This window comes from Lissotriton vulgaris, chromosome 2_1 (genome assembly GCF_964263255.1).
Source record: "Lissotriton vulgaris chromosome 2_1, aLisVul1.2, whole genome shotgun sequence".
NCBI lineage: Eukaryota > Metazoa > Chordata > Amphibia > Caudata > Salamandridae > Lissotriton > Lissotriton vulgaris.
In genome coordinates this window covers 1,416,004,361-1,416,028,086 of record NC_141687.1, presented here as the reverse complement: position 1 = coordinate 1,416,028,086, position 23,726 = coordinate 1,416,004,361, and the positions used below count along the sequence as shown (strand labels likewise).

General features: G+C 46.4%; 1 protein-coding gene across 1 annotated transcript in view; it reads right to left on the bottom strand.

Annotated features, from left to right (window-relative positions):
• Positions 1 to 19,640, bottom strand: part of CACNB4 (calcium voltage-gated channel auxiliary subunit beta 4) — a 714,982-nt gene extending 695,342 nt beyond the window's left edge. Inside the window, exon 1 of the mRNA XM_086957190.1 lies at positions 19,459 to 19,640. Coding sequence (XP_086813316.1) covers positions 19,459 to 19,503 — 45 coding nt within the window. The 5' untranslated portion in view covers positions 19,504 to 19,640. The remainder of the gene's footprint in view (positions 1 to 19,458) is intronic.
• Between the last annotated feature and the right edge of the window lie 4,086 nt (positions 19,641 to 23,726).

Sequence of the window (23,726 nt, the reverse complement as noted above, 5' to 3'; positions counted from 1 at the left end):
TCACCGTTATTTATCTCACTGCCCCATCCCAGCTCAGAACCTGGCTATATGCAAATTAGTCTGTCCCTGGCCCAGTGCATCATGGGAACAGGGCAGACCAAACTACCCAGCCAATTCTTCACCAGAAAGGAGACAAGCTACCGGGGACCGGTTTCTGGCATTTCAGCCTCTTCGGCCCGGCTTGCTTGAATCCTGATGGAGCAGTGAGAAAGGGACTCATGTCTGAGTATACCCTGCCACACCTATAGTGGCCAAAAACGATACAGAAAAGGGGGTGGTGATGAACAGAGTGTCTGAATTAAGCAGACCACTCTTACCCAGTCCAAAGATCAGGGCTTGATCCATCACCGTTATTTATCTCACTGCCCCATCCCAGCTCAGAACCTATATGCAAATTAGTCTGTCCCTGGCCCAGTGCATCATGGGAACAGGGCAGACCAAACTACCAAGCCAATTCTTCACCACTGGGACAGGAACAGACTAATTTGCATACAGCCAGGTTCTGAAACTGGGATGGTGCAGTGAGCTAAAAAACGGTGTTGGATCTAGCCCTGATCTCTTGACTGGGTGAGAGCTTTCTGCTTAATTCAGAGACTCTGTCCCTCACCACCCCTTGTTGTAAATATTTTTGTCCACCCTAAGCGTGGAAGGGTATTCTCAGATGTGAGACCCTTGCTCATTGCACCATCAGGATTCAAGCAAACCGGGCCGAAGACGGCTGTAATGCCAGAAACCGGTCCCCGGGAGCTTGTTTCCTTCCCAGTGTAAGAATTGGCTTCTGTAGTTTGGTTTGCCCTGTTCCCATCATGCACTGGGACAGGAACAGACTAATTTGCATACAGCCAGGTTCTGAAACTGGGATGGTGCAGTGAGCTAAAAAACGGTGTTGGATCTAGCCCTGATCTCTTGACTGGGTGAGAGCTTTCTGCTTAATTCAGAGAATCTGTCCCTCACCACCCCTTGTTGTAAATATTTTTGTCCACCCTAAGCGTGGAAGGGTATTCTCAGATGTGAGACCCTTGCTCATTGCACCATCAGGATTCAAGCAAACCGGGCCGAAGACGGCTGTAATGCCAGAAACCGGTCCCCGGGAGCTTGTTTCCTTCCCAGTGTAAGAATTGGCTTCTGTAGTTTGGTTTGCCCTGTTCCCATCATGCACTGGGACAGGAACAGACTAATTTGCATACAGCCAGGTTCTGAAACTGGGATGGTGCAGTGAGCTAAAAAACGGTGTTGGATCTAGCCCTGATCTCTTGACTGGGTGAGAGCTTTCTGCTTAATTCAGAGACTCTGTCCCTCACCACCCCTTGTTGTAAATATTTTTGTCCACCCTAAGCGTGGAAGGGTATTCTCAGATGTGAGACCCTTGCTCATTGCACCATCAGGATTCAAGCAAACCGGGCCGAAGACGGCTGTAATGCCAGAAACCGGTCCCCGGGAGCTTGTTTCCTTCCCAGTGTAAGAATTGGCTTCTGTAGTTTGGTTTGCCCTGTTCCCATCATGCACTGGGACAGGAACAGACTAATTTGCATACAGCCAGGTTCTGAAACTGGGATGGTGCAGTGAGCTAAAAAACGGTGTTGGATCTAGCCCTGATCTCTTGACTGGGTGAGAGCTTTCTGCTTAATTCAGAGACTCTGTCCCTCACCACCCCTTGTTGTAAATACCTCTGAATGTTTAGTCATCATGTGTCTTCTTGCGCTGCACCCCTGAATGTGATTTTATTGCATCATGTGCTCTATTCTAAACACCTCTCAATGTTTAGTCATCATGTGTTTCTCCTTATTACTCCTCTGAATGTGTTCATGCATCATGGGTAAGGTGTTCTGGTTTATGCCCCTAAATGTGGTTATTCTTAGGTGGTTGTCTTTTCTACTCCTCTGAATGTAGGTTTATTGCATCATGAGTAATGTATTCTTTCTTAGACCCCTAATGCTGTGTGATACTTAGGTGGTTCTTCTTTCTTAGTACAGGTGGTCCTAGTAAGGTCCTGGTTCCTGTTACCAGTGGTTACTGGTGGTTATCTTTGATTATTATTTTATGTTACATTTATTCTTTATTCTAGAAGTGATTTGATATTCTACATTTTATCTAGGAGTTCTATATCTGATTTTGACAGGCGCCCATGTGGCCCTGTCTTGTGTACATAATCCCTGTGAATATTGCCCGTGCCAGTTGGCACAATGTATATGTGTGATTTTATCTGATATATTTTTACAATACAAAAGTTATTTTTATAATAACCTTGTGTGGAGTCTCTTTTGTGGTGTGCCTAGTATGTTGTTGCTGTTGTGTGCTGGCGCAAATGCTTTACACATTGCCTCCGAGTTTAGCCTTACTGCTTGAGCCAAGCTACCAAGGGGGTGAGCAGAGGTTATCTTGGCGTGTGACTTCCTTGCCCTGACTAGAATGGTGGTTTCTGCCTGGCTTTGGCGTCAGCCTTAGCCTACCAGAAATAGCCAGTTCTAACATTGTTGGTCAGCGGTGCGGATTTGGAACTTGTGTTTGCGCAGTGCCATAGCGACAACTGGCTACATTACAAAACTCTGCAATTGTTTTTTTCAGATAGTCACATGTTTGGGATTATTGTTTTTGATTTTTTTCCTCAAGAGTGTCATTTTCAAATGTGTTTCTGCGCTTTATGTTTAGTGGCAGATGAGAGAAAGTGACAGGGCGGGACGCCATTAGAGGGGGGAGGTTCCCATAGATTAGGAATCCCTTGCTGGGTCCCGTGTCCAATCCCAAATCCTGTCCCTGTGTGGGTAGATGGAAGAGAGGGAGTGTGAGGAGAAATGACTAGCTCAGGAGGGTGGTTGTTCCCTGAGTGTAGTGTGTGTGTCTGGATTCCCCAGTGTGGTAGGATCCAGTGGTGGCAGCTTTAATGTGTCCAGTGTGTTAATTCCCATTCCCCGCTCCCAGAGTTTGGTACCTGTGTCACGTATGGTCAGGTTGAGTGATCAGGGGTGGTAGTAACTGCCTTACCAGTCCGAGGGGGGGGGGGAGTGTGCGAATGAGTGATGTGCTGAACTGGAGGAGTTGGTGTGAGTTTTCTTTTTGTTAAAGAGCTTGCATGAGAGGTGTACCTCTGGTGGTGTGCAGGAGGTCCTGCAGAGGCACTGGACAAGAAGGTGGATGTCTGGCGGTGTGCTAGATGTCTTGCAGAGGCATTAGGGAGTGGTTCCAAAAGGAGTGGCTTGTGTATCTGATGATCCTGTAAAGGGGAAGAGGTTCATGTGTAACCCAGCTTGGTCCCAGTAGTATGGTAGGGGTGTAGGGGCTCACGCCCTGTCTCAGTGGAGGCGGAGTGAGTGTGGGACGGTGTGTCCCACGTCGGCCTGAAACCCTATCTCTGGGCCTGGAGGGTTCCCTAAGGGAGCGCCAGGTCAGGGGCCTAAGCTGTACATAGATCATTTGAGGAGGATCTTCCTGTGTCTAGAGGACGGGGAGTGTCTGTAACCAGAACTCCGGCGGTCCTAGTGTTGGGCAGTACCGCTCCTAAGTGGAGGGTGCAGAAGTCCTGGCTCGCTGAGCATTGGACCGTCTAGAGTGCTTGACCATTTGTGGGGCCTCTGGAGGTCGTTCCCCGAGGAGGGGGGAAAGCCAGGTTGGGGTGTGGCTTGACCTGGATGGAGTACTGGAGGAAAGTGTGTCACTGATATGCCGCTGGCGTGTGCTCTGTCTAGCCTGGGACATACTGAGAATCACCCGGTGATAGGGAGTACTGGAGGAGAGTGTGTCGCTGATACGCCGCTGGCGTGTGCTCTGTCTAGCCTGAGACATACTGGAACTGGAAGGGGGTGCAGAGGGACGGTGTCCTTACTTCTCACCCCGGTGTAACCTGAGGGTTTAGATCTTAGGTTGGGAGATTAGGAAACTTCTAGGTCAAGAGGAATCTCTACCAAAGTGGATCAGCTGAAGAGACTGAGGGGGCTGCCCTTGCTGAGTGTTCTGGGGCTCACCTGCAGTTTGTTGTTTCCACCAAGGTAGAGGAAAGGGGGCTTTGCTGTGTGCTGTGTCCCCCCACCTGCTTGAAGAGTAACTGTGCTGTGTGCTTTGTACCTCAGAAGTGAAATAGTTTCCAGGTGGTAGACCAGTGATGGAGTGAGATCCTGATCTGGTAGGAGAATTGTGTTCTGGTGAAGTGCTTTTCTGTGAGGGTGCGGAAACCCAGAAGTAGAGGTAGGGTGGGGCATTCTTGCCCGTGACCTCTGGTCAGCTTGAGGGTATGGTCCCTAGGTTGTTGGATCAGTGGTAGTTGTAGCTACACTGAGAGAGAGAGTGGAGAATGGCTATTGTATGCCAGGGGTTACTACCCCCCACTCTGTGGATTAGTTAGGACCTGTGATTTGGATGGCCTATGGCCTGGTCTTGGCTGTGGATGACTAGTGTGTACCAGTGGGGTACCTTAGTTGAGTCAGAGAGTTATTATTTGGAGGAAACCATGTAGGTTCAGAGTGGCGCAAAACTGGACGGTGTCCCTGCTGTGCGAGGCCGTGTCCGTGGTTTTGTCGCCCAAAGCAGTGAAGCCCATCAGTGGTGTGATTGGTCTACCCTGCGTTTTGGCTGGAAGGGGGTTGTGTTGGACCCGGCCCATTAGGCAGGTTCACCCCTAGACTTTTTGCGTTTTCCTAGCCTATTTATGGAACCTGGTGTTGGTGATTTTTGGCCTCTGCGCACTTTTTCACTGTGGTACAGTGTAAAGTGCATGAGCTCTCTGTATGTGTGGTGAGTGACCTGCCCTCCCATAGGAATGAATGGGGAGTATGTATGCCCATGGTAGTTCCTGATGTGTGGGGAGTGCAGGGGCGAGTTTGGTATGTATCAACTCGTGAGAGTGAATGCTGCAAAATGATGTATGCGACATGACTGTGTCTAGTCTAGAAGTACTACTTTTGGAAGTTGGCATATTTGTGTAGGTTGTTGCTAGCGTGTGATTGGCTGGTGAGCCTGGCCCAGAGTGCATGGGCCTTCTTGTGGATTGACTGTCTGGTTTGAGGATGACAGGGGCTGGAGAGCCCAGGAGGTTGTCTGAGTCAGCCCATGGATGAAAGGCAGCATCTGCTGCCAGGGAAGTGGGAGGAGATGGCACCTGATAGTGAAGGGCTGTTCCTGTGTAACCACAAGGCTGGCTCCACCTCCCGCTGGGCGACTGACACCTCTGTCCCTGATACTGAAGGGGACTTCCCTCTAAACCAGTCCAGCTGGTTCTCACACTGCCTGCTTCAAAGGACTTCAAAGGACTTCAAAGGTTTTGCACTGTATAAGAAGGGGTTGTATCCCCTTCCAAAATGTTCTTGTTTTCAACTTGAATCTGCCAGGGGCATGCTGCTGCTGGGGCTCAGGGGGATCCCTGGGCCCTGCCCAGCTCCTGGACACTTGATGGACTGCTGAGGGACTCTTCCTGGCTGTCCCCCTGCCTGGCTGCATCTTTAAGGACTTTTGCTGGGCTTCTTAAGCTTTCTAGGGACCCTTCTTGCTGTAGGGGTCTGCTCTGGGGACCTCTGGCGCCTGGGAGCGCTGTGCTGTGATCCTAGCGCTTGAGAGCGCTCCTGGCGGCATTTTGAGCGTTTCGTTGCACGCATTTTGCGTGAGGATTGGCGGGTGCCACCCCGCTTATTGGCTTATTTACTTTGCGAGTGCCCACCTCGCTTATTGCCAACTTTGCTTTTAGTTCGGCTGCCCACGCCGATATCTTTAATGCCTGCCCGCCTGCCTGCCTGAATCGGGCCGCCGCGCTGCCCGCGGCGACCCGGAAGTACCTGGCCGGCCGGCCAATCCCAGCGCGGCCGGCCGGAAGTCCCGCCCCCGCAGCCCGGGTGCCGAGGAATGGCGACCGCGAGCCCGGGGAAGGAAGGGAGAGAAGAGGACGTATTGCGGCGGGTCGGCCGGGCTCCCGTGAGCTGAGGGCGCCCGGCGGCATCTGAGGAGGAGGCCGGAGTGAGGAGAGGAGCGGCGGGGGCGCGAGGCACATTGTCGGTGCCTGCCCCCACCGCCAGCAGAGAAGAGCCGCCGTCCGGAGGAGCCGCCCCCGAGGCCCGGTGAGTCTGGGCTGGGGCCGGGCGGAGTGGGGCAGAGCAGGGGAGGGGCGCCGGGACACGTTGTCGGTGTCCGCCCCTCCCCCGCAGTAGCGCAAGCTCGCGCTCGATGAAGAGAAGCCACGAAGGCTTCAAGGGCGGCCCCAGATGGCAGTGGGCCGCCCCAACGTTGCAGAGTGCCAGCAGGAAGCCACGAAGGCTTCAAGGGCGGCCCCAGATGGCAGTGGGTCGCCCCAACGTGCACGGAGCCCGGAGAGGCTCCCCGCCCCATTTTTCGTATTTAGAGCCCTGAGAGGCTCTGGGGGCATTTTTGAGAAATTAGAGTTCCCCGTAGGGGACTCCATCGTGAACGGCGCAGAGTCAGGGCGGCCCCAGTTGGCAGCGGGTCGCCCCAACGTTGTCCAGAGCCATGAGGAGGCTCGAGGGGGCATTGTTTGCAGAGCCTGAGGGCTCCAACGTTTGGCCACAGTGGTTGTTTTAGAGCCTGTGTGGCTCCAGCATGGCGCAGTTTGCGCCCAAGGGTCAGTGAGGACCCTGTCGCAGTTTATTTTATTGCGATGCCCAGGTGCCCAGCACTTTGTGGGCACCTGCCACGTTTAGGCTTTTGTTCTTTGGACTGGCGCTGCATGGCAGCGCGCCCTGACTTTGGACCCAGGGCATCCTTGCCCCATCAAGGCCAGTTGGCCTAGGGACTGCCACAGGTAGTGGCTTATGTAGTGTAGGCGCAATGTGATTTCTATGCTTTTAAATAGTAATTGCCTACTGTGTGTTTTTGCGCTATTGACTTATGTGTCTTCCTTTCCATGCGCTGCACCTCTGAATGTTTAGTCATCATGTGTCTTCTTGCGCTGCACCCCTGAATGTGATTTTATTGCATCATGTGCTCTATTCTTAACACCTCTGAATGTTTAGTCATCATGTGTTTCTCCTTATTACTCCTCTGAATGTGTTCATGCATCATGGGTAAGGTGTTCTGGTTTATGCCCCTAAATGTGGTTATTCTTAGGTGGTTGTCTTTTCTACTCCTCTGAATGTAGGTTTATTGCATCATGAGTAATGTATTCTTTCTTAGACCCCTAATGCTGTGTGATACTTAGGTGGTTCTTCTTTCTTAGTACAGGTGGTCCTAGTAAGGTCCTGGTTCCTGTTACCAGTGGTTACTGGTGGTTATCTTTGATTATTATTTTATGTTACATTTATTCTTTATTCTAGAAGTGATTTGATATTCTACATTTTATCTAGGAGTTCTATATCTGATTTTGACAGGCGCCCATGTGGCCCTGTCTTGTGTACATAATCCCTGTGAATATTGCCCGTGCCAGTTGGCACAATGTATATGTGTGATTTTATCTGATATATTTTTACAATACAAAAGTTATTTTTATAATAACCTTGTGTGGAGTCTCTTTTGTGGTGTGCCTAGTATGTTGTTGCTGTTGTGTGCTGGCGCAAATGCTTTACACATTGCCTCCGAGTTTAGCCTTACTGCTTGAGCCAAGCTACCAAGGGGGTGAGCAGAGGTTATCTTGGCGTGTGACTTCCTTGCCCTGACTAGAATGGTGGTTTCTGCCTGGCTTTGGCGTCAGCCTTAGCCTACCAGAAATAGCCAGTTGTAACACAAAGCAACATCCTACTACATTTCTATATAACTTGAAGGATAGCTCTTAGGACGGAAACCTTACTCTTTAAGGTTTAGGATTGCTGAGCTATAAGTTCTGGTATTTGAGTCCTAACACTTGAAGAATCTGTGTAACTTTGTGGTAGAGTTTCTGCCTAAAGCTAAATCTTGCTAGATTTGTATAACTTAAGGGATAGTTTTGAAATACGTTCTTTGTCACAAGAGTGATACATTCTCTAAGTTAAACATTTAACTTGGCAAAAAAAATACAAAAATATTTTTTTATTCCCCAGCTAGATCCATGAATGTAAGTGTAGTAAGTATCAGAAAGTACAAGTCTGCACAATCACACTAAGCTACCAAAAAATGTGACACAAGAAAATAAGGTGCACTGAAAAAATAAACACCAGAGGGCAGGCTCTGTATGTACTTTTTGGGATCATAACTTCTGGATTTCTTCCTTGAATCTTATTTACAACATATATAACTTGTGCAGTGGACTTAAGCAGATACTACTTTTACAAAGTAAGTAGCTCGCGTCTCACAAATTGCTCAAAGTGCAGGGAATTAATGAATGAATAAGATAGTTTAGTAGTCAATTCAAAAAATAAACATGACTAGAATCAGACAGCACGAAACATTTAGCTAAAAAAGGCCGAAACCTTGTTATACATCAGCTGTAACCATGGCACATCTAATTGGGAAATATTCTTACCATGAGCTGCCCTACATGAATATACGAGTAAAAATACTAGTGTACAAATGATAAAAGGCGGTCAGGTAAACGAGCCAACCACAGCACCTTCCTAAGACTCTAAAACTGATTGGTCGTAAACCACCTTTTCCCTGATTAGTTAGCATGTATGTTCTTCACTAGGCGACCAGTTGTCATTCTACCAATAAAGTGCCAGTGTGCAAGACTATTTGCGATTAAAGTGACCGTGTGCAAGTCTACAGAGCGGGTAAAGTGCCAGTGTGCAAAAAGTAACTGCTTATTAGGCAGTTATTGCTATGGCATGACGGGATAGGGAGCGGCTATAGTTGTTTTCCCTAGTAACCCATCCCTGCATGTCCATTTACCCGCTCACAATTATTACATTCAGTGGCTTGACTGATTCTAAATGATTCGAACCATTATGTTAATGATACAGAACATGATATGATTTGATCATTCCACCAAAGTGCCTGTGGTTGATTAATGTTACCTTCTCCATCAATATTCTAAATGACCAGTGATTGGATGATTCCCTAAAGAATTTTAAAGTGTTATACTATTTTCCGGCATTAGAGCTGGTCTTACATGGGGCCTTTGGCATCTGGACGCTGTGCTTTTGCTGTAAAAAGGGGCCAACATGTGCAAACAAATAAAAACTTGAGCTTAAAAACACATGCTTCTGCATTCGTTGTCTCTAGCTCAGTCACAAAAAGTTTAAAAGACAATAGTCTCTCATTGCATACGAATGAAAATTGCTAACACCGCATAACAAATTGCTAAAAATCTGCACAAAAGTCATGCAAGTGGCGTGTGTATCGCCTTCAAACACTCCTGGCGTGCTCAACACCCCTTTGCATTCTGGGACATGTAATTTGTTCACCCTTTTGAAGTATGGGCTTTAAACTGCCGGGTTATAAGGTGATAGTTTTATTTATTGGCTTTCTGGTACATGACGTTTACTTATCACCTTACAAAAGCAAGTCTGTAAGTCCCAGGGTGTGAAGACATAAATAGATGAGCTACTTGTGCCTAAAGCAAACTATTTATAAAGTCACTGGCTTACTAATAAAACATTTGCAGTACAGAGCACATCACTGAAAACATACAAGACACACTGCCTCTCAATAAAACAAAACGGCACTGTTCGGATACATGCACCCTAAAACACAAGCTAAAATGTGTACTCCGGTGCCCAATCAGACAGAAAACAAATTCTCACTTCCGGGGACCAAGGATGAATATAGGAGGCCTTCATACCTTTAAGCCAGCCAACAAAACAAACATCGGCACCTATTGACTTTGCCAGTGGTATTTGGAAATGGTGTAAAGCATCACTGTTGCTGTGTGACATGACTAAAGAAAGCAAAAGAATGAAAGAAAGTGGTGCTGAGGCTGCGTCATTCTGCAGGCGAGTGCATTCACTCGCCCACATAATGACGTGTGCTACATAATAACGTGTGTGTCTCTTTTTCTTGTCATTTCCGCATCCAAGGTGGATCAGTACATTTAAAAAAGTAGCACAAGAGAGCTTTTATTTGTTTAAATCTTTAAATGGATGGAGTGGGGGTCGTCAAAGCATGCGGACATGCAAAACAGAAGGAAGAACGGCGGTTTGGCATGCAATACTGAAGGAAATGTTATACGAAGGTAGAGTACGCGGGCATGCAACACGGAGGAAAGGGTGACCAGGCGTGCAACACAGAGGGAGGGGTGACCAGGCATGCAACACACAGGGAGGGGTGACCAGGCATGCAACACACAGAGGGGGGTGACCAGGCATGCAACACACAGGGAGGGGTGACCAGGCATGCAACACAGAGGGAGGGGTGACCAGGCATGTAACACACAGGGAGTGGTGACCAGGCATGAGACTCAGAGGGAGGGGTAACCAGGCATGCAACACAGAGGGAGGGGTGACCAGGCATGCAACACGGAGGAAAGGGTGACCAGGCATGCAACACGGAGGGAGGGGTGACCAGACATGCAACACAGAGGGAGGGGTGACCAGGCATGCAACACGGAGGAAAGGGTGACCAGGCATGCAACACGGAGGGAGGGGTGACCAGACATGCAACACAGAGGGAGGGGTGACCAGGCATGCAACACGGAGGAAAGGGTGACCAGGCATGCAACACGGAGGGAGGGGTGACCAGGCATGCAACACAGAGGGAGGGGTGACCAGGCATGCAACACGGAGGAAAGGGTGACCAGGCATGCAACACAGAGGGAGGGGTGACCAGGCATGCATCACAGAGGGAGGGGTGACCAGGCATGCATCACAGAGGGAGGGTAACTAGGCATGCAGCACAGAGGGCGGGGTGTCCATGCATGCAACACAGAGGGAGGGGCGACCAGGCATGCAGCACAGAGGGAGGGTTGACCAGGCATGCAACACGGAGGAAAGGGTGACCAGGCATGCAACACAGAGGGAGGGGTGACCAGGCATGCATCACAGAGGGAGGGGTGACCAGGCATGCATCACAGAGGGAGGGTAACTAGGCATGCAGCACAGAGGGCGGGGTGTCCATGCATGCAACACAGAGGGAGGGGCGACCAGGCATGCAGCACAGAGGGAGGGTTGACCAGGCATGCAACACAGAGGGAGGACGAGAGGTCAGGCATGCAACACCAAAGAAGGGCAGGTGGGTTCTCATGCAACACTAAGGGAGGTCTGATGTTCAGGAATGTAACACTGAGGTAACAGAGGACGTTGACAATGCAACACAGAGGGAGGGCGGGTGGCTATGCAACACCAAAGGAGGGTAGGCAGGCAAGCAGGCAGTCAATCAACACCAAGGGAGGGATGGCTGTCAGTTCAAGAAACTTACGCAAAACTACCACAGGGGTAGAGAGAGAAGCACAAGGGCGAGAGAGAGAGAGAGAGAGAGAGAGAGAGAGAGCAGCATGCATGGAGAGCGGAGGGCATAGAAGCTCATGTGCAAGATAGAGAAACAAGAACTGAGGGATCGGCAGAGAAGCACTCAGACGAGAGAGCTCTACACAATGGGGTGTTCGACAGAAGAGCATAGACAGAAACAGCCTATACAACGTGGTTTTTGCCACGTTGTACCTTTACCACGCATTTTTTACCACACATGCTTTTAGAACGCTTATGCTTTTATAACGTATGCGTTTATCATGCATTTACGGTTAAGTTTGGGGGTTTAGGGGGTATCCCCCCCAACAAATACATTCTTTATATATAAATATATATAAGCAATGCGTGGTAAAGGCATATGTTGTAAGAGCATATGCGATCAAAATAAATGAGGGGTAAAAAATGCGTGGTAACGGCATGTTGACTATTTCACAGCATTGTTCCATCATACAACCCATAGGAGAGCAAGGTGGAGCACAGGGGGAGAGAAGCAAATGAGTGAAAAGGAGCAATAGGGTGAGCAGGGTAGAGAAGAGATACACAAGAGGGATATAGATGGTAAACACATGCACTCACATGGCGTGCTTTAGTTAAAAAAATTAATTGTTCCCCATATGCCAGTGGAAGGTCTAAAAAACAACCAATGAGAGAGATAGTAAATTAATAAATAAATAAAATAGTAAAGAGGTAAAGCTCCAGGGGGGGGGGTTCAGCCGCATCATGGAGAGCCACTGACTAAGTTGTAAGCAAACGAGAGTGACAATAAAGCCAACCAATGATAATCCATGGGTGGGCTTGAAGCCCAGGCCAGCTCTTGGTAAGCCCACAATAGGTCTTTTGTAACCAGATAACTGAGCGTAGCTGCGCGTAGGCTTGATGTAATGAAACAAAAACAGAAATCTACATGTAATGCCATCTAGGCGTAGAATGATGAAAGTCTTTTAATTGTGGAAAGGTCCTTTTATTGAGAGACAAAACAGGGTAAGTTTACAATGCAAAATTGGGTCATATTTCTATTTACACCCAACACTTGCTAATGCATATCACTCCTATGACATCACTCTCCCTTCTACCACGTAGCCCTCCTATGTTTGTCTCTCAACACCTTTCTGTCATACATTGCCAACTTCCCAAATCCTTGCTCCTTTACCATTTTAGACCGCCTACTGTTATTTTCAGGCTTGACTGACTTATTTTGTCACCTTGACCTGCCACACTGTTGCTCCCTTTGAGCCTACCTCACCCTCTACGAGCCCGTCTGTGATTGGGTTGACTCTCCCAAATCTCACTTCTTCGTCTTCACTTAAAACTTTTAAACGTAATGTTAATTTAACTTTGATTGTTATTTTTCTTTTGATTTTCCATCTGGCTGATGTTCATTAAGTTTGTATTTTCTTATGAAGCGCAATTATATGAGGGCATCGTAGCACTAGAGGTGTGACCTCACACAGCTCATGACAGGAAAAGAAAACAGAACAACCAGATCATATTTTCATCACCAGAGCATTTTTTCCCATTTTCTGGAATTTACTGGATTTGAGGGAGGGCATTCATTTCACAGGGCAGTGCTCTAAAGGAGATACAAGATGTCACTGCAACATCTTACAAAACAAAAAAATAATCATATAAATATCTGAGCAGCCAGAAATGCGGTCTGTTGGTTATGAGTAATGTTATGGGTAAATACTCTCTTTGAGTTAGCTATCATCAGAAATTAACACTTGGCCACTAAAATGTACACAACAAGCAATCTGCCATTCCAGAGTTAGACTGACCTCGAGGGGTCTGAATTACAGGCAGCTTCAGCTGTCTTAATGCAGACCTATTGTTTCCAATACATAACATATACTCAGAGTGTGGGCTTTGGGTCAGCGCCTTTCTCACGCCTGTGTGGCTTTGCTGCCTATCTCAACTGATTTGATTACTTTCCTCCCTATTCTTGTGTTTGTCTCGTTGTGGAGAATTTGTGTTCTGGTTGGGTGGATCGTATTCTACCACATACTTTAGGAGCCTAGCAATTCTTCATTTAACTCTCTCCCAAGGCCTCCCTTTTTCCACCCCCCCCCCCCCACTCCCTTCCCAGTACTTCCCATCCACCTTTACACATTCTCCCCACATAAAAGTAATATTTGAACATATATTTTTTTTTAAGACGACCTGACAGCTGCAAAGTGCTCCCAGGCCACTTGAACTCTTTTCTGTGCTTCATGTGATTTGATTTCACTTTTTTTATATTTTAATTTACCGACCTAACAAGGCCCCCCGCCATGTTGGATCTGTAAATTAAAAATGGCTTCCTACATCACAGCGTATGCAAATCTCCAGCCTTCTTGGAATGGGTTTTCTTAAATAGAAACCACATTCCATGATTGCCAACCAACCATGCGGGTGAGTCTTGGCACCTGCACAAGAACTAAACAAGAAAAAAGCATTGGCAAAGCCAATGGCTCAACCTTTTATAGGCGAGGGTGGCTTTGCCAATGCTTTTTTTATTTGGTACTCAGACTGAGCTCATTATATTGATAAATGAATGCAGATGTATCATCGCATACTCATGAAGAGAAGCAATATCATTCTCACGCTGCGCTAGTAATTATTAGATAATAACAGCAAACTAGGCACCAGTGCTCACAATGAGCTGGATATCTGACTTTCAAATGAAATTAGTTTTTATTGAATCAGATACCGATTATTAACTGGACACACAACTAAACTTATGTTACTTTCAGAGGGCTTGTGCTAATTAGCACAGCGGCAATAAAAAGCTACACGTCTTAAGTGTGTAGGCAAAATGTACATGTTACTATGTTGAGCAAGCAGACTGGATGCTGGCATCTTTGTGGCAACATAGTAGCCCATGCTGGAAATTACACCTGTGCTGTGCATAACTAAATTATTTCCATATAGACAGGGCACTACAAGTCTAAATACATTTTCAAGAGCACTGCACACACTGCACACACATGCACGCACATACACTTACTTAACTATCATTTAGATTATCTTTACACTTCCAAAGTCCCGGTTTTCAGGAACACACTGAAGAGTGTCCTGTGCAGGACAAGGAAAGACTTAAGGCATGTGCATGGAAGAGAGGAGACGACATGCGGAATGAGCCCAATACTATCCAGGACCATTGTAATTATGTGGTTCCGCTGCATTTTAGGCATTTACGTGGATCTGCTGCATTTGCCACAACATCCACCATCTGCCACATAATTTGAAGACATCACCAAAAAAACAGTTTTTAGCTCAAAAGAGCAAAAACGTTTTTTGAAAGAAGGTTCACTTGTGACCTTTCAGTTGCTGATTTCCGTATTAGGGTGTTAAGCTAGTAAGCTGGTGTCAATGAATTGAAATTTCCTAAGACAGTATTAATAGATGTTGAAATGATAAAACCAGGTAACAATACTGTCACATATTGTGCTACATTATGCCTATAATTGGCCTTTGATGACACATAATTTTGTCAATTCTGGCACTTAATTTGGGCCTCCTTTGCCACATAATTCTAGGGTCCCTGAGTATATCACACGCTACAACTGACGCTGCAGGCTGACAAGCCAACCTGGACCAAGACTTATTGGTCATACTAAATTCAGGACTGATAACTTTACTGGATTCCGAATCTACACCTCTGCATGACTGAAAACAAACACAGTAGGTACCAAGGAAACGTAACTGCACAAGAGGAAATCTATTCCTGGCTCAGACTTTATCTAAATCACTTACACAACAGCAGGATGCTGGAACCAAGAGTGATGTGCAACCCGGAAGCTCTAGGAGGTGGTGAGCGGCACAGTCCGGGAAGTGAACAACTGCAGAAATGGCAGCATTAGGAAAGCAGCATACAAACTGGAAGACACTGGAATGGGGGGGGGGGGGGGGGGGGGGAGATGTGCACATGTGAAGACACAAGCTAAGGCACCACGGGGACTTGAAATGTTGCTTGGAAGCGGTGAAAGTCAGCAGGAAATGACTGATTTGAGAATATCCGAGATCCAGTCTCTCAAATGTTATAAAGGCAGTGTCAAGACACACGGATGCTATCAGTAAGTAGGGTGCAAGAGATCAGAGCTCTGCGTCCACCGCAATGTAGTGTTTCCATAACCTGAAACAGGATCAAACTACAGGTATCCGACTGCATCAATCTTTCTATGCGAAGATTGAAAAAGGCACTTGGAAGAAGCAGATTGCAGGATCCAAAACCTGCTTAGAAAATGGGTGCCTTATGCTGTCGGGTGCCGGATGCTGCCTGGTGCCAGGATGTAGGAAGCATGACAATATTTTATTTGCAGATATTTTTGACAGGCATGTTATCATGAGACACTCATACTGATGTGGCTATCTCAAGTTGTTCCGCTCCAACTGATTATCAGATGATCACATTAAGTGCCTTCATCAGATAATCTCACTGTACTGCGTGTTACCAAATTTTCAAGTTGAGATATCTAAAAATTAATTTTTTAGATATTCATTAAGTGTGTTATCGGTTGGCAACACTGAGCTAATCACCATTAGCTACATATTTTGAACGAGTTATCTTCACGCATACCAGCTGGTAATCTTTAAGTATGTAAATACAGCACACTGTAACCCTAAACTGTCAATGAATTTAGTTATCAGTATATCCTCCCATTTAATCAATAATCATTACATACTGGCACTGTATAAGGTCTAGTCATACACTTCCCTTCAGGTACTCAGTATGTCTCAAAATCATGGCCTGGATATCATCCAAAAATAATACTGTGTCCGATATGTTGCTTGCAAAAATACGCAAAAGCAAAAACGAATACTATTGGTCTAACAACAAAGTAAAATGCGGCCAAAGAACAAGATCTATAGCAGCTAAACCTGTGTTGGACTGGAAAGGAGTCCCATCAGCCCACCAGATGGCAGAACATCATCTGGGATTTGTAAAACTGGCATATGATAGGCATCTCATCTCATACATTTGTGAGATGTCCTAACAAAAACCACCAGTGATGGAATAGGCCATGAGATGTAAGCTCTGTGGTGCTGCAAAACTAATTTTACAGTGTTACTAAATATGTGAAAAAGCATAAGTGCAGATTAAAATTTACTATTATGATAACAGGGATAAGTTTATTGGGGAAATATCATAATGTCAAAACTAAAAACAGCGTGTGGGTAGTTTGTCAAAATAACTACCGTCAGTTGACTAAAGAGGTCGACATGTTTCAGCTATTTTAGGTCAAAATGGACCACTGGCTTTCTTCAGGACCAAGGACTACACTACTGCAAAAAAATGAAAGAATATGGATAAACACAGGTGGGAAGAAAAAATATGATACCATAATCCGTGAGTACTAAATATTATTCCCTATAAAACTGTACAATAAAAGGCAACTCATAACATAATGTCCCAAGTACTAGATTTGCTCCCAGAATATTTCAAGTTATTTGAGATATACTTAAAGATGGATCACAGCTGGCCTGTCCATTTGTACCCTTCAAAAGACACACTCCTCAAACTGGTTAAAAGTCAACAAATTCCAACCCACACTCCTTTACAATAGCTAGGAGACAGAAGTGAATAGAAACTAAGTATATCTATTATAAGTGTTATGCTGGGAGCTAAATTCAAATAAAGACTTACTTCACACTTGTACGTTTGCTCAGAACCTGTTTCACAGATTTTGCACCAACAATTCTAAGGACTTATAATATCTTCCAACAAAAGTTGTTAAGTGAAGCATGTAAAAACACAGACCACAAACATATCTTTTGCAACACAAGGGTACTCTGAAACATAGACTACCAAAAGTTCGACTACACATAGTTATGTCCATTCAAAAATGTCCACCTCCACCATAAGCCACATACGTCTATCTTAAATCTGGTAGGTGTGGAGGAGAAATGTGTGGGAAAGATACCTAACTCCATTATTAAAGCACTGGGGATTAAGGCAGTGCAGACCAGCCCTTTTTAAGATTCTTCTACTCCAGGATGAAAAAACCATCATTACTGTATCAAAAGTTCTTAAAATTAATCATTAGATGTAGAACTTCAATGAGCCAATGAATTTTGAACTGCACCACGCACTTTCTGTAAATAATCTGAAAACTGAATTGATGTAGTCGAATTGTAATTGTTTATTTTAAACCCAAATGGTAATTTGAAACGTTTTCTATGTTTTCTATGTGCTTTTATGGTTTTTATGGAATCGAATAAAGCTATCTTTGACTTGACTTGAGTTTGCATTCACGATTTACCTAGCCCTTGAACATTTTGTAAGAAGATATTAATGTAAGGGGGGTTGTACTGCAGAAGCCTCAATATTCGCCGTTGAAAATGACAAAAGAGATACATTCAGAAAAGCATGAAGGCAGTGCCTACTCTTTAAATACACCGTACCCATCTTTTAAAAGTATTGAATTCTGCAACGAATGACCTGAGGAGTGCCATATGATTCTTGATGGCCAACTTATTTACTATAGCAATTATTAAATGAGTTCATGTGACAGAGTACGTCTAAAAGTACAAATTGTCAAACTGAATATTCTATATGATAAAAAAAACCCTACTAACACACAGTGCGCGTAAACCATGTCCAAGCGTAAATGTTCGTGTCAGTGCCACAGCCGTAGCCCACCATAAAGTGCGGGGTGCAAACACCTAGCATGAAGCATGCCACTATTGCCCTAACGTGCCTAGTCAAGTAGCATCCAGCAGCGGGGAGGCACCAGCTCGCCCCTACTGGGGCTGCGGATGTTACACAGTTCTCGTGAGACTCAATTCATCCGCCTCCCTTATTTGGAACGAACCCCCCCCCAAAAATGTACAAGGAGTGCGCTCGCCTCAAAAACACGAGCCTTGGCGATGGCGGGGCCTTGAATCCCAACCTGGGGATCTCAAGCCGTCAGCGTCCATCGCTCCCCCACTTCACCCCCGCCCACTCCCACCCCAGTGCTTCTCCTTCCCTCCCTATCACTGACTAAAGAAACGAGGGGGCTGATAGCGCCACGTGAGCGCTCGCGCGGATGCCCGCGAAGGTTCAGCCACAGGAACCAGCAGCATCTTCCACCCGCTCCGCACCAGGGCCGCCTCACGCTGCACCCACCGCTTGGTGCAGGCTCCTCTATTCCCACGTGCACCCGATTTATATAACCCCGCACGTGAGACGCAGCGGGGCCACAGAGTGCCAACCGCACGAGCTCCTCCGTCAGAAACCAAAGTTGGTGCCTGTTGTGGGCACGGTGCCAGTTCTAGGTGCCCACCGCGATAGTTTCACGTCTGTACTGACACACGAATAAGCAGATGTGCTGCACTGCAATGGCCTTTCATTTAAGAGCGGTACAGATGGCATTAACTCAGGCTCCCTGGCATTAGGCACGCGCCGGCCTGCAGTGAACACACCTCACTCGACAGTTCAGGTGGCATCACCTCCATGTTATGTAAACTGCCGAATAAAGGGGCCGGGTGGCACCAGCTCTCTCCGTCCTGCTCCCAGCGCACTTATCGCACTACTGAGGGGGCTGAAAGGTTCCTCTTGAACCATTTTACAAGGCAGCACTGCAATACATACATTGTCGCCCCTAAGGTGCATGCGGTGGTATGCAGTTTACTCGACATTCTCGAATGCAGTATTTTAAAAACCATACTTAAAAACGTGTGTTCTACTTAAGACGAACAGCCGATTCTGCCCCAAACTTGCAGTTATCTACTCAACAGAGATCCATTGTTTACATGATATCATTTCAGCACACAGCGCAATGCATGCATGGGTTATATATACATCATTTTAACACACAGCACTATACACGCATGGGTTTATACACCATTTGTGCACGCAACACTATGCATGCAAGGGTTTTTTAGTGTACCACATTCCGCGTAAGCTAACACAATATGATTGTGAATACAGGCACCGAGGCTTTGATGAATAAATATTAAATGCAGGTCAGCTATCAGCTATAAAGTACTTGCTCGTTGAGCGTGCGCCTCACGAGAACGGAAGTGCAGCATGTATGCTGTAAACGAGGGGGTGCACGGACGCTCTTACATGGAAGGCCCACACTTCATTTTATTCCGGACACGATATTATGCCATTGGCTGATTAGAGCAGGTGCCTGGACTGCATTCCTCATCAGACAGCTACGTTAAACAATGCTCTCTCTTCTAGCCCCCCACCCCGTTACACCCGCACAAAAGATGCACAGAAAAAATAATCTCAGAAATTGCTTACCGCCTCCGAATCTTCAAATCCATGCATGTACAAATTGTCGTACATGGAGGTTTAACAGCCCCAAACACGGCACAATGCAAAAAAAAAAGAAACAAAAAAAATCCCTAAAAAACAGGATTACTGCAAAACCAGAGGCAGGGGGGCAGGAGAGGGTCGGCCTTCGCGAGGAGCTCAGCCTGCCTTGTCAATTTTAAGCGGAATCCCCAGCCGAGGCAGCGTTCATTCACATTATAGGGAGGGAAGGTTACCCCAAGAGGCAGTCCAGACCTGGCATTTTATCTGCCTTGCAAACAGCGAGCACGACAGCAAAAGCAGAGCCTTCCCCGAGCAGGCGTCGATGACAGAGGCGGAGGGGCGCGCGCTGATTGGCTGGGCCGGCCTGCTCCAGTCAGCTGGAAGTGCATTCTTCTTCACAGTGGTCGGGAGCAGCGGGCTTTCCACGGAGGGCGCACCGGCGAGGGGGTCGCTCTGGTGTCCACCCCCCCCCCCCCCCCCTCCTCAGCACAGAAGCCGGGATTCGTTTGGATTGATGTACTATTGACTGTATCTACTTTATTACAAACTTTCCATACAATTAAATGATTATTCAAAATATAAATTTAGGGGCTTCAGCCACAAATGATGGAGTGTCTTATTTGATTTATGTAGTGCCACTTGCAGCCAAAGGCCGCTTCAGGACGCTTTCTTTGAAAATTAGGCACATTAAAAACTAACTCAAAGCAGCACGTATATCAGTTAACCAAATCAGATCCAAGTAGCAGCAGTATCGCATAATCCATTAATGTGCGGTTGAAACATTAAACTTAAATAATTAAACTCTCTCACTCTCATTATACTGTTTATTTTTTAAGTCATAATGTTTTAATGTCAATTACACTGTTTCTTATAAATTTCCTATAACATGTCTAATGTAAATTAAAACATTTACGGTGAAACTACATAAACTTTGCGATTGTGCAAAATAGAATGATGCTCTATTGCGCAGGTTGCTGGTGGCATAACAGATAATTTAACAAATTGAGGGGCATATTTACAAGCCCCTATCACCACCCACACATCACTTTTCAGGACGTTGCAGTGGCGATAGGAGCTTTGCCTTATTAACAAGGCCAGTGTTAAGCCATTTAACGTGACTTAACGCCGCCTTGTGAATAAGGCATCCGTTCAACCTATACTTAGCGTGAAATGGGTGAGCAATGGGTGTTGCAGTGGGCGTTCCACCGCAACACCCATTGATTCTGACACTGCCCCATATTTACAAGGGCAGCATAAATATGGGGTAGCGCAAAAATTAAGACCTGGAAAAACCTGGTCTTATACAGGCGAAACAATGAGAAATGTTTTATTTCTCCCTGTTTTTATAGTTTCTATGTGTGCTGCGTTGTGCAGCGCAGGGGGAAACACAGGGCTGCATCATATTGTTGTAAATATGGTGCAGCCCAGTGTTTCAGAAGTGGCAGAGCGCCACGCTAAGCCAAGGAGGCTAACGCCACGCTCCGCCACTTCGTAGTAAATATGCCCCTGAGTTTTGATGCAGCACGTGTTACATAAAGTTTTTTTTACATCAGTGAATAAACAGTAGCAAACTGGATTGTCATTGCAAGGAATGGTTTGTGATGAGGTTTAAGGTTTAAGGTTTGTTTATTGTATAGTTAATAAAAACTCACAATTTTAAAACGTACAAATGTTAAAAGTCAGTTACTTCTTTAAAACAAATAAAGAGCAATGGCTCAAGTATTTAAGAGTGTTAAAGTCTCAGCTTGGGTTGCATAAGTGTCAGTGGGGTTTGCGTGGTCTTGTTGCTTCCAAGTTTCGAGAACAGTGGAAGCCAGGGGTGTTTACTTTGTTATTGGTTAGCTGATGCTTGAGTAAACCCTCTGGATTTTTTATTTAGTCTTATGGCCACTATATCAAAGTATTTTGTTGTTCTGCAATTTAGCTGAGTTTCTTCAGGATTAAAACAGAGCATAACGGCCTACATGCAGCTCGTTATGCCCTTCTGGTTCCATAGAGCTCGAAACAAAGAGCGCCTTATGTCCCGGAGATTTGTGCAGATGCAGATAATGTGTATAAGATCCTCTTTCCCAGAAAGACAGAGGCGGCATTGGTTTGCAGGGTTTTCTCTTGACCATGGTGCCAGGTGCGGGGCTATTGGAATATTGCCCATGCGCATGTTAAGGAACTTATTTTTTGTCTTCTGTGTGAGGCCGTCGTTAGGTACTCTTGTGGTTTTAGAGCGCTGTAACCTTTCAGCAAGGCCCATCCGTGCCCTCTCTTGGCTAGGGTGGCTTTATCCTCAATTAATGAGACCATCTTGGTGACTTTCGACACCACTTTTTTGAAGGTGCCTTGGTCAGTTGCCGACTCCCATAGGTCTGCTAGTCCTAAGATCTTCAGTGATTCCATTAAATAGGTCCTTGCAGGTGAGTTATCTCTGATGGTTAGTTCGGTCCAGAGGTGAGAGTTTAGGGATCCGTGGTCGGCATCTCTGATTTTCCGACAGCTTTTTAAATATGCGCCTCTTCTCTCCACCACTTGTTTCTGCAGGCCGAATTCGAGATGGATTTGTGCGGGTGATGAGTTGGTGGGGAGATGAAATATTGCCCTGTATGCTCGGCTGATGGTTTTGTCTAGTGTTGTAGCGTCTTTGCCTCGCATGGACCCGCTACCGTAGGTAAGCATGGGCTGTAAGCGAGCTCTTAATACCTGTAGAAGAGGGCCTAGTGACCGGTCGGGGAGTGCTTTCTGCAGAGGCTTTATCGATAGGTGGAATGTCGTGCCCTTTCGACGTATGGCCTCTAGTTGTTGTTTGAAGGAGCCATTGCCGTCTATTGTGACGCCTAGATATTTATAGGAGGCTACCTGGTCTAGCCTCTGTCCGTCCAGGAACCATGCGGGTTTCCGTTTTTTATGGTAGTTTGTTGTCATTACTTTTGTTTTGTTTAAGTTAATTGTTAATGAATTGGTTTTTGAAAATACGTTGGTTTTGTCAAGAAGGTGTTGGAGACCGACGGGAGGACCGGCTGATGAGAACTAGATCGTCTGCGTAAAGGAGGTTTGAGAGCGTGATGTTGCCTAGTCTTGTGGCATGAGATTTAGCTGTCTCCAGTTCGCCGGAGAGGTCTGCGAGAAAGAGGTTGAACAACATGGGGGCTAGGACGTAGCCCTGTTTCAGACCTTTGCTGGTCTTGATTTGTCTCGAGAGGTGCGTGCCAGGTCCCAGTTTAATCCTGACCCAGGTGTCGGTGTGTAGCATTACCAGCTTCTGTAAGAGTGGGCCTGGAATTCCCCATCTGTCCAACTTACGCCAGAGTTTGTGCCGATCTACGTGGTCGAACGCAGCGCTGTAGTCAATGAAGCACATAAAGAGAGAACTCTTGGAAGCATTTGCTGCATCGGACAAAAGGGTTAGCGCCATGATATTTGTCGAGGTGCCCTGGCCGCTACGGAATCCGGTTTGGGTTGCTGGGATGATGTTATTTACTGTTGCCCAAGATGTTAATTCCTCCAAGATGAGGCCCGCCTTGTATTTTGCCTCTGTATCAATTAAGGCTATAAGGCGGTAGCTACTTGGGTCATTCCTGGCTCCCTTTTTGTAAATCGGGCTTATTATCGAGCCTCTCCAGGATGTTGGTGTATTTACTGTTTCCCTTATTGCGTGGAATACTGATGTCAGGATGTTGCTCCAGAAGGCAGGGTCTTGCTTGTATAGTATCGGCGGGATCCCGTTGGGACCGGGGGCCCCCTCAAGTTTGCCCTTTTGGATTAGTTTTCTTAGCCTATCTGGTGCGTCCAGGAGTAAATTTTCTTCTTGAATTTCGGATTGGTCGAGTGTTGGTAATAGGCATTTAGCCTCGGTTGAGGTTTGGTCCTGGGTTGGTTTCCACCTGCAGACTTGGTTCTCTTTGAGGTTAAGTGTACCAAAATTGTCGGAGCTCTGGCACACTTCATCTGACCTGTCTCCCCCTGTTGACTCGACCGTTGCTGGGTCAGCTGAATTGAAGTGAGCTGATAGATAGGTGGCCCAGTCAGATTCGGATATGTTGGAGTTGATGCCTTTCTCACCTGGATGTTGGAGGCTATGAATGATCTTCCAGAACCCGGAGCTGTTCTTCTGTTTGGAGTTGTGAAGGATTTTTATCCAGAGATCCTCGTTCAGTTGCCTTTTTCTTTCCCAGGTCTTCTTTTTTAGCAGTGCTTTTAACATGCGGAGATTCTTTTGGGTGTCCTCGGTGTTAGGGTATTTTTGGAGTTGTTTAAGAGTCTTT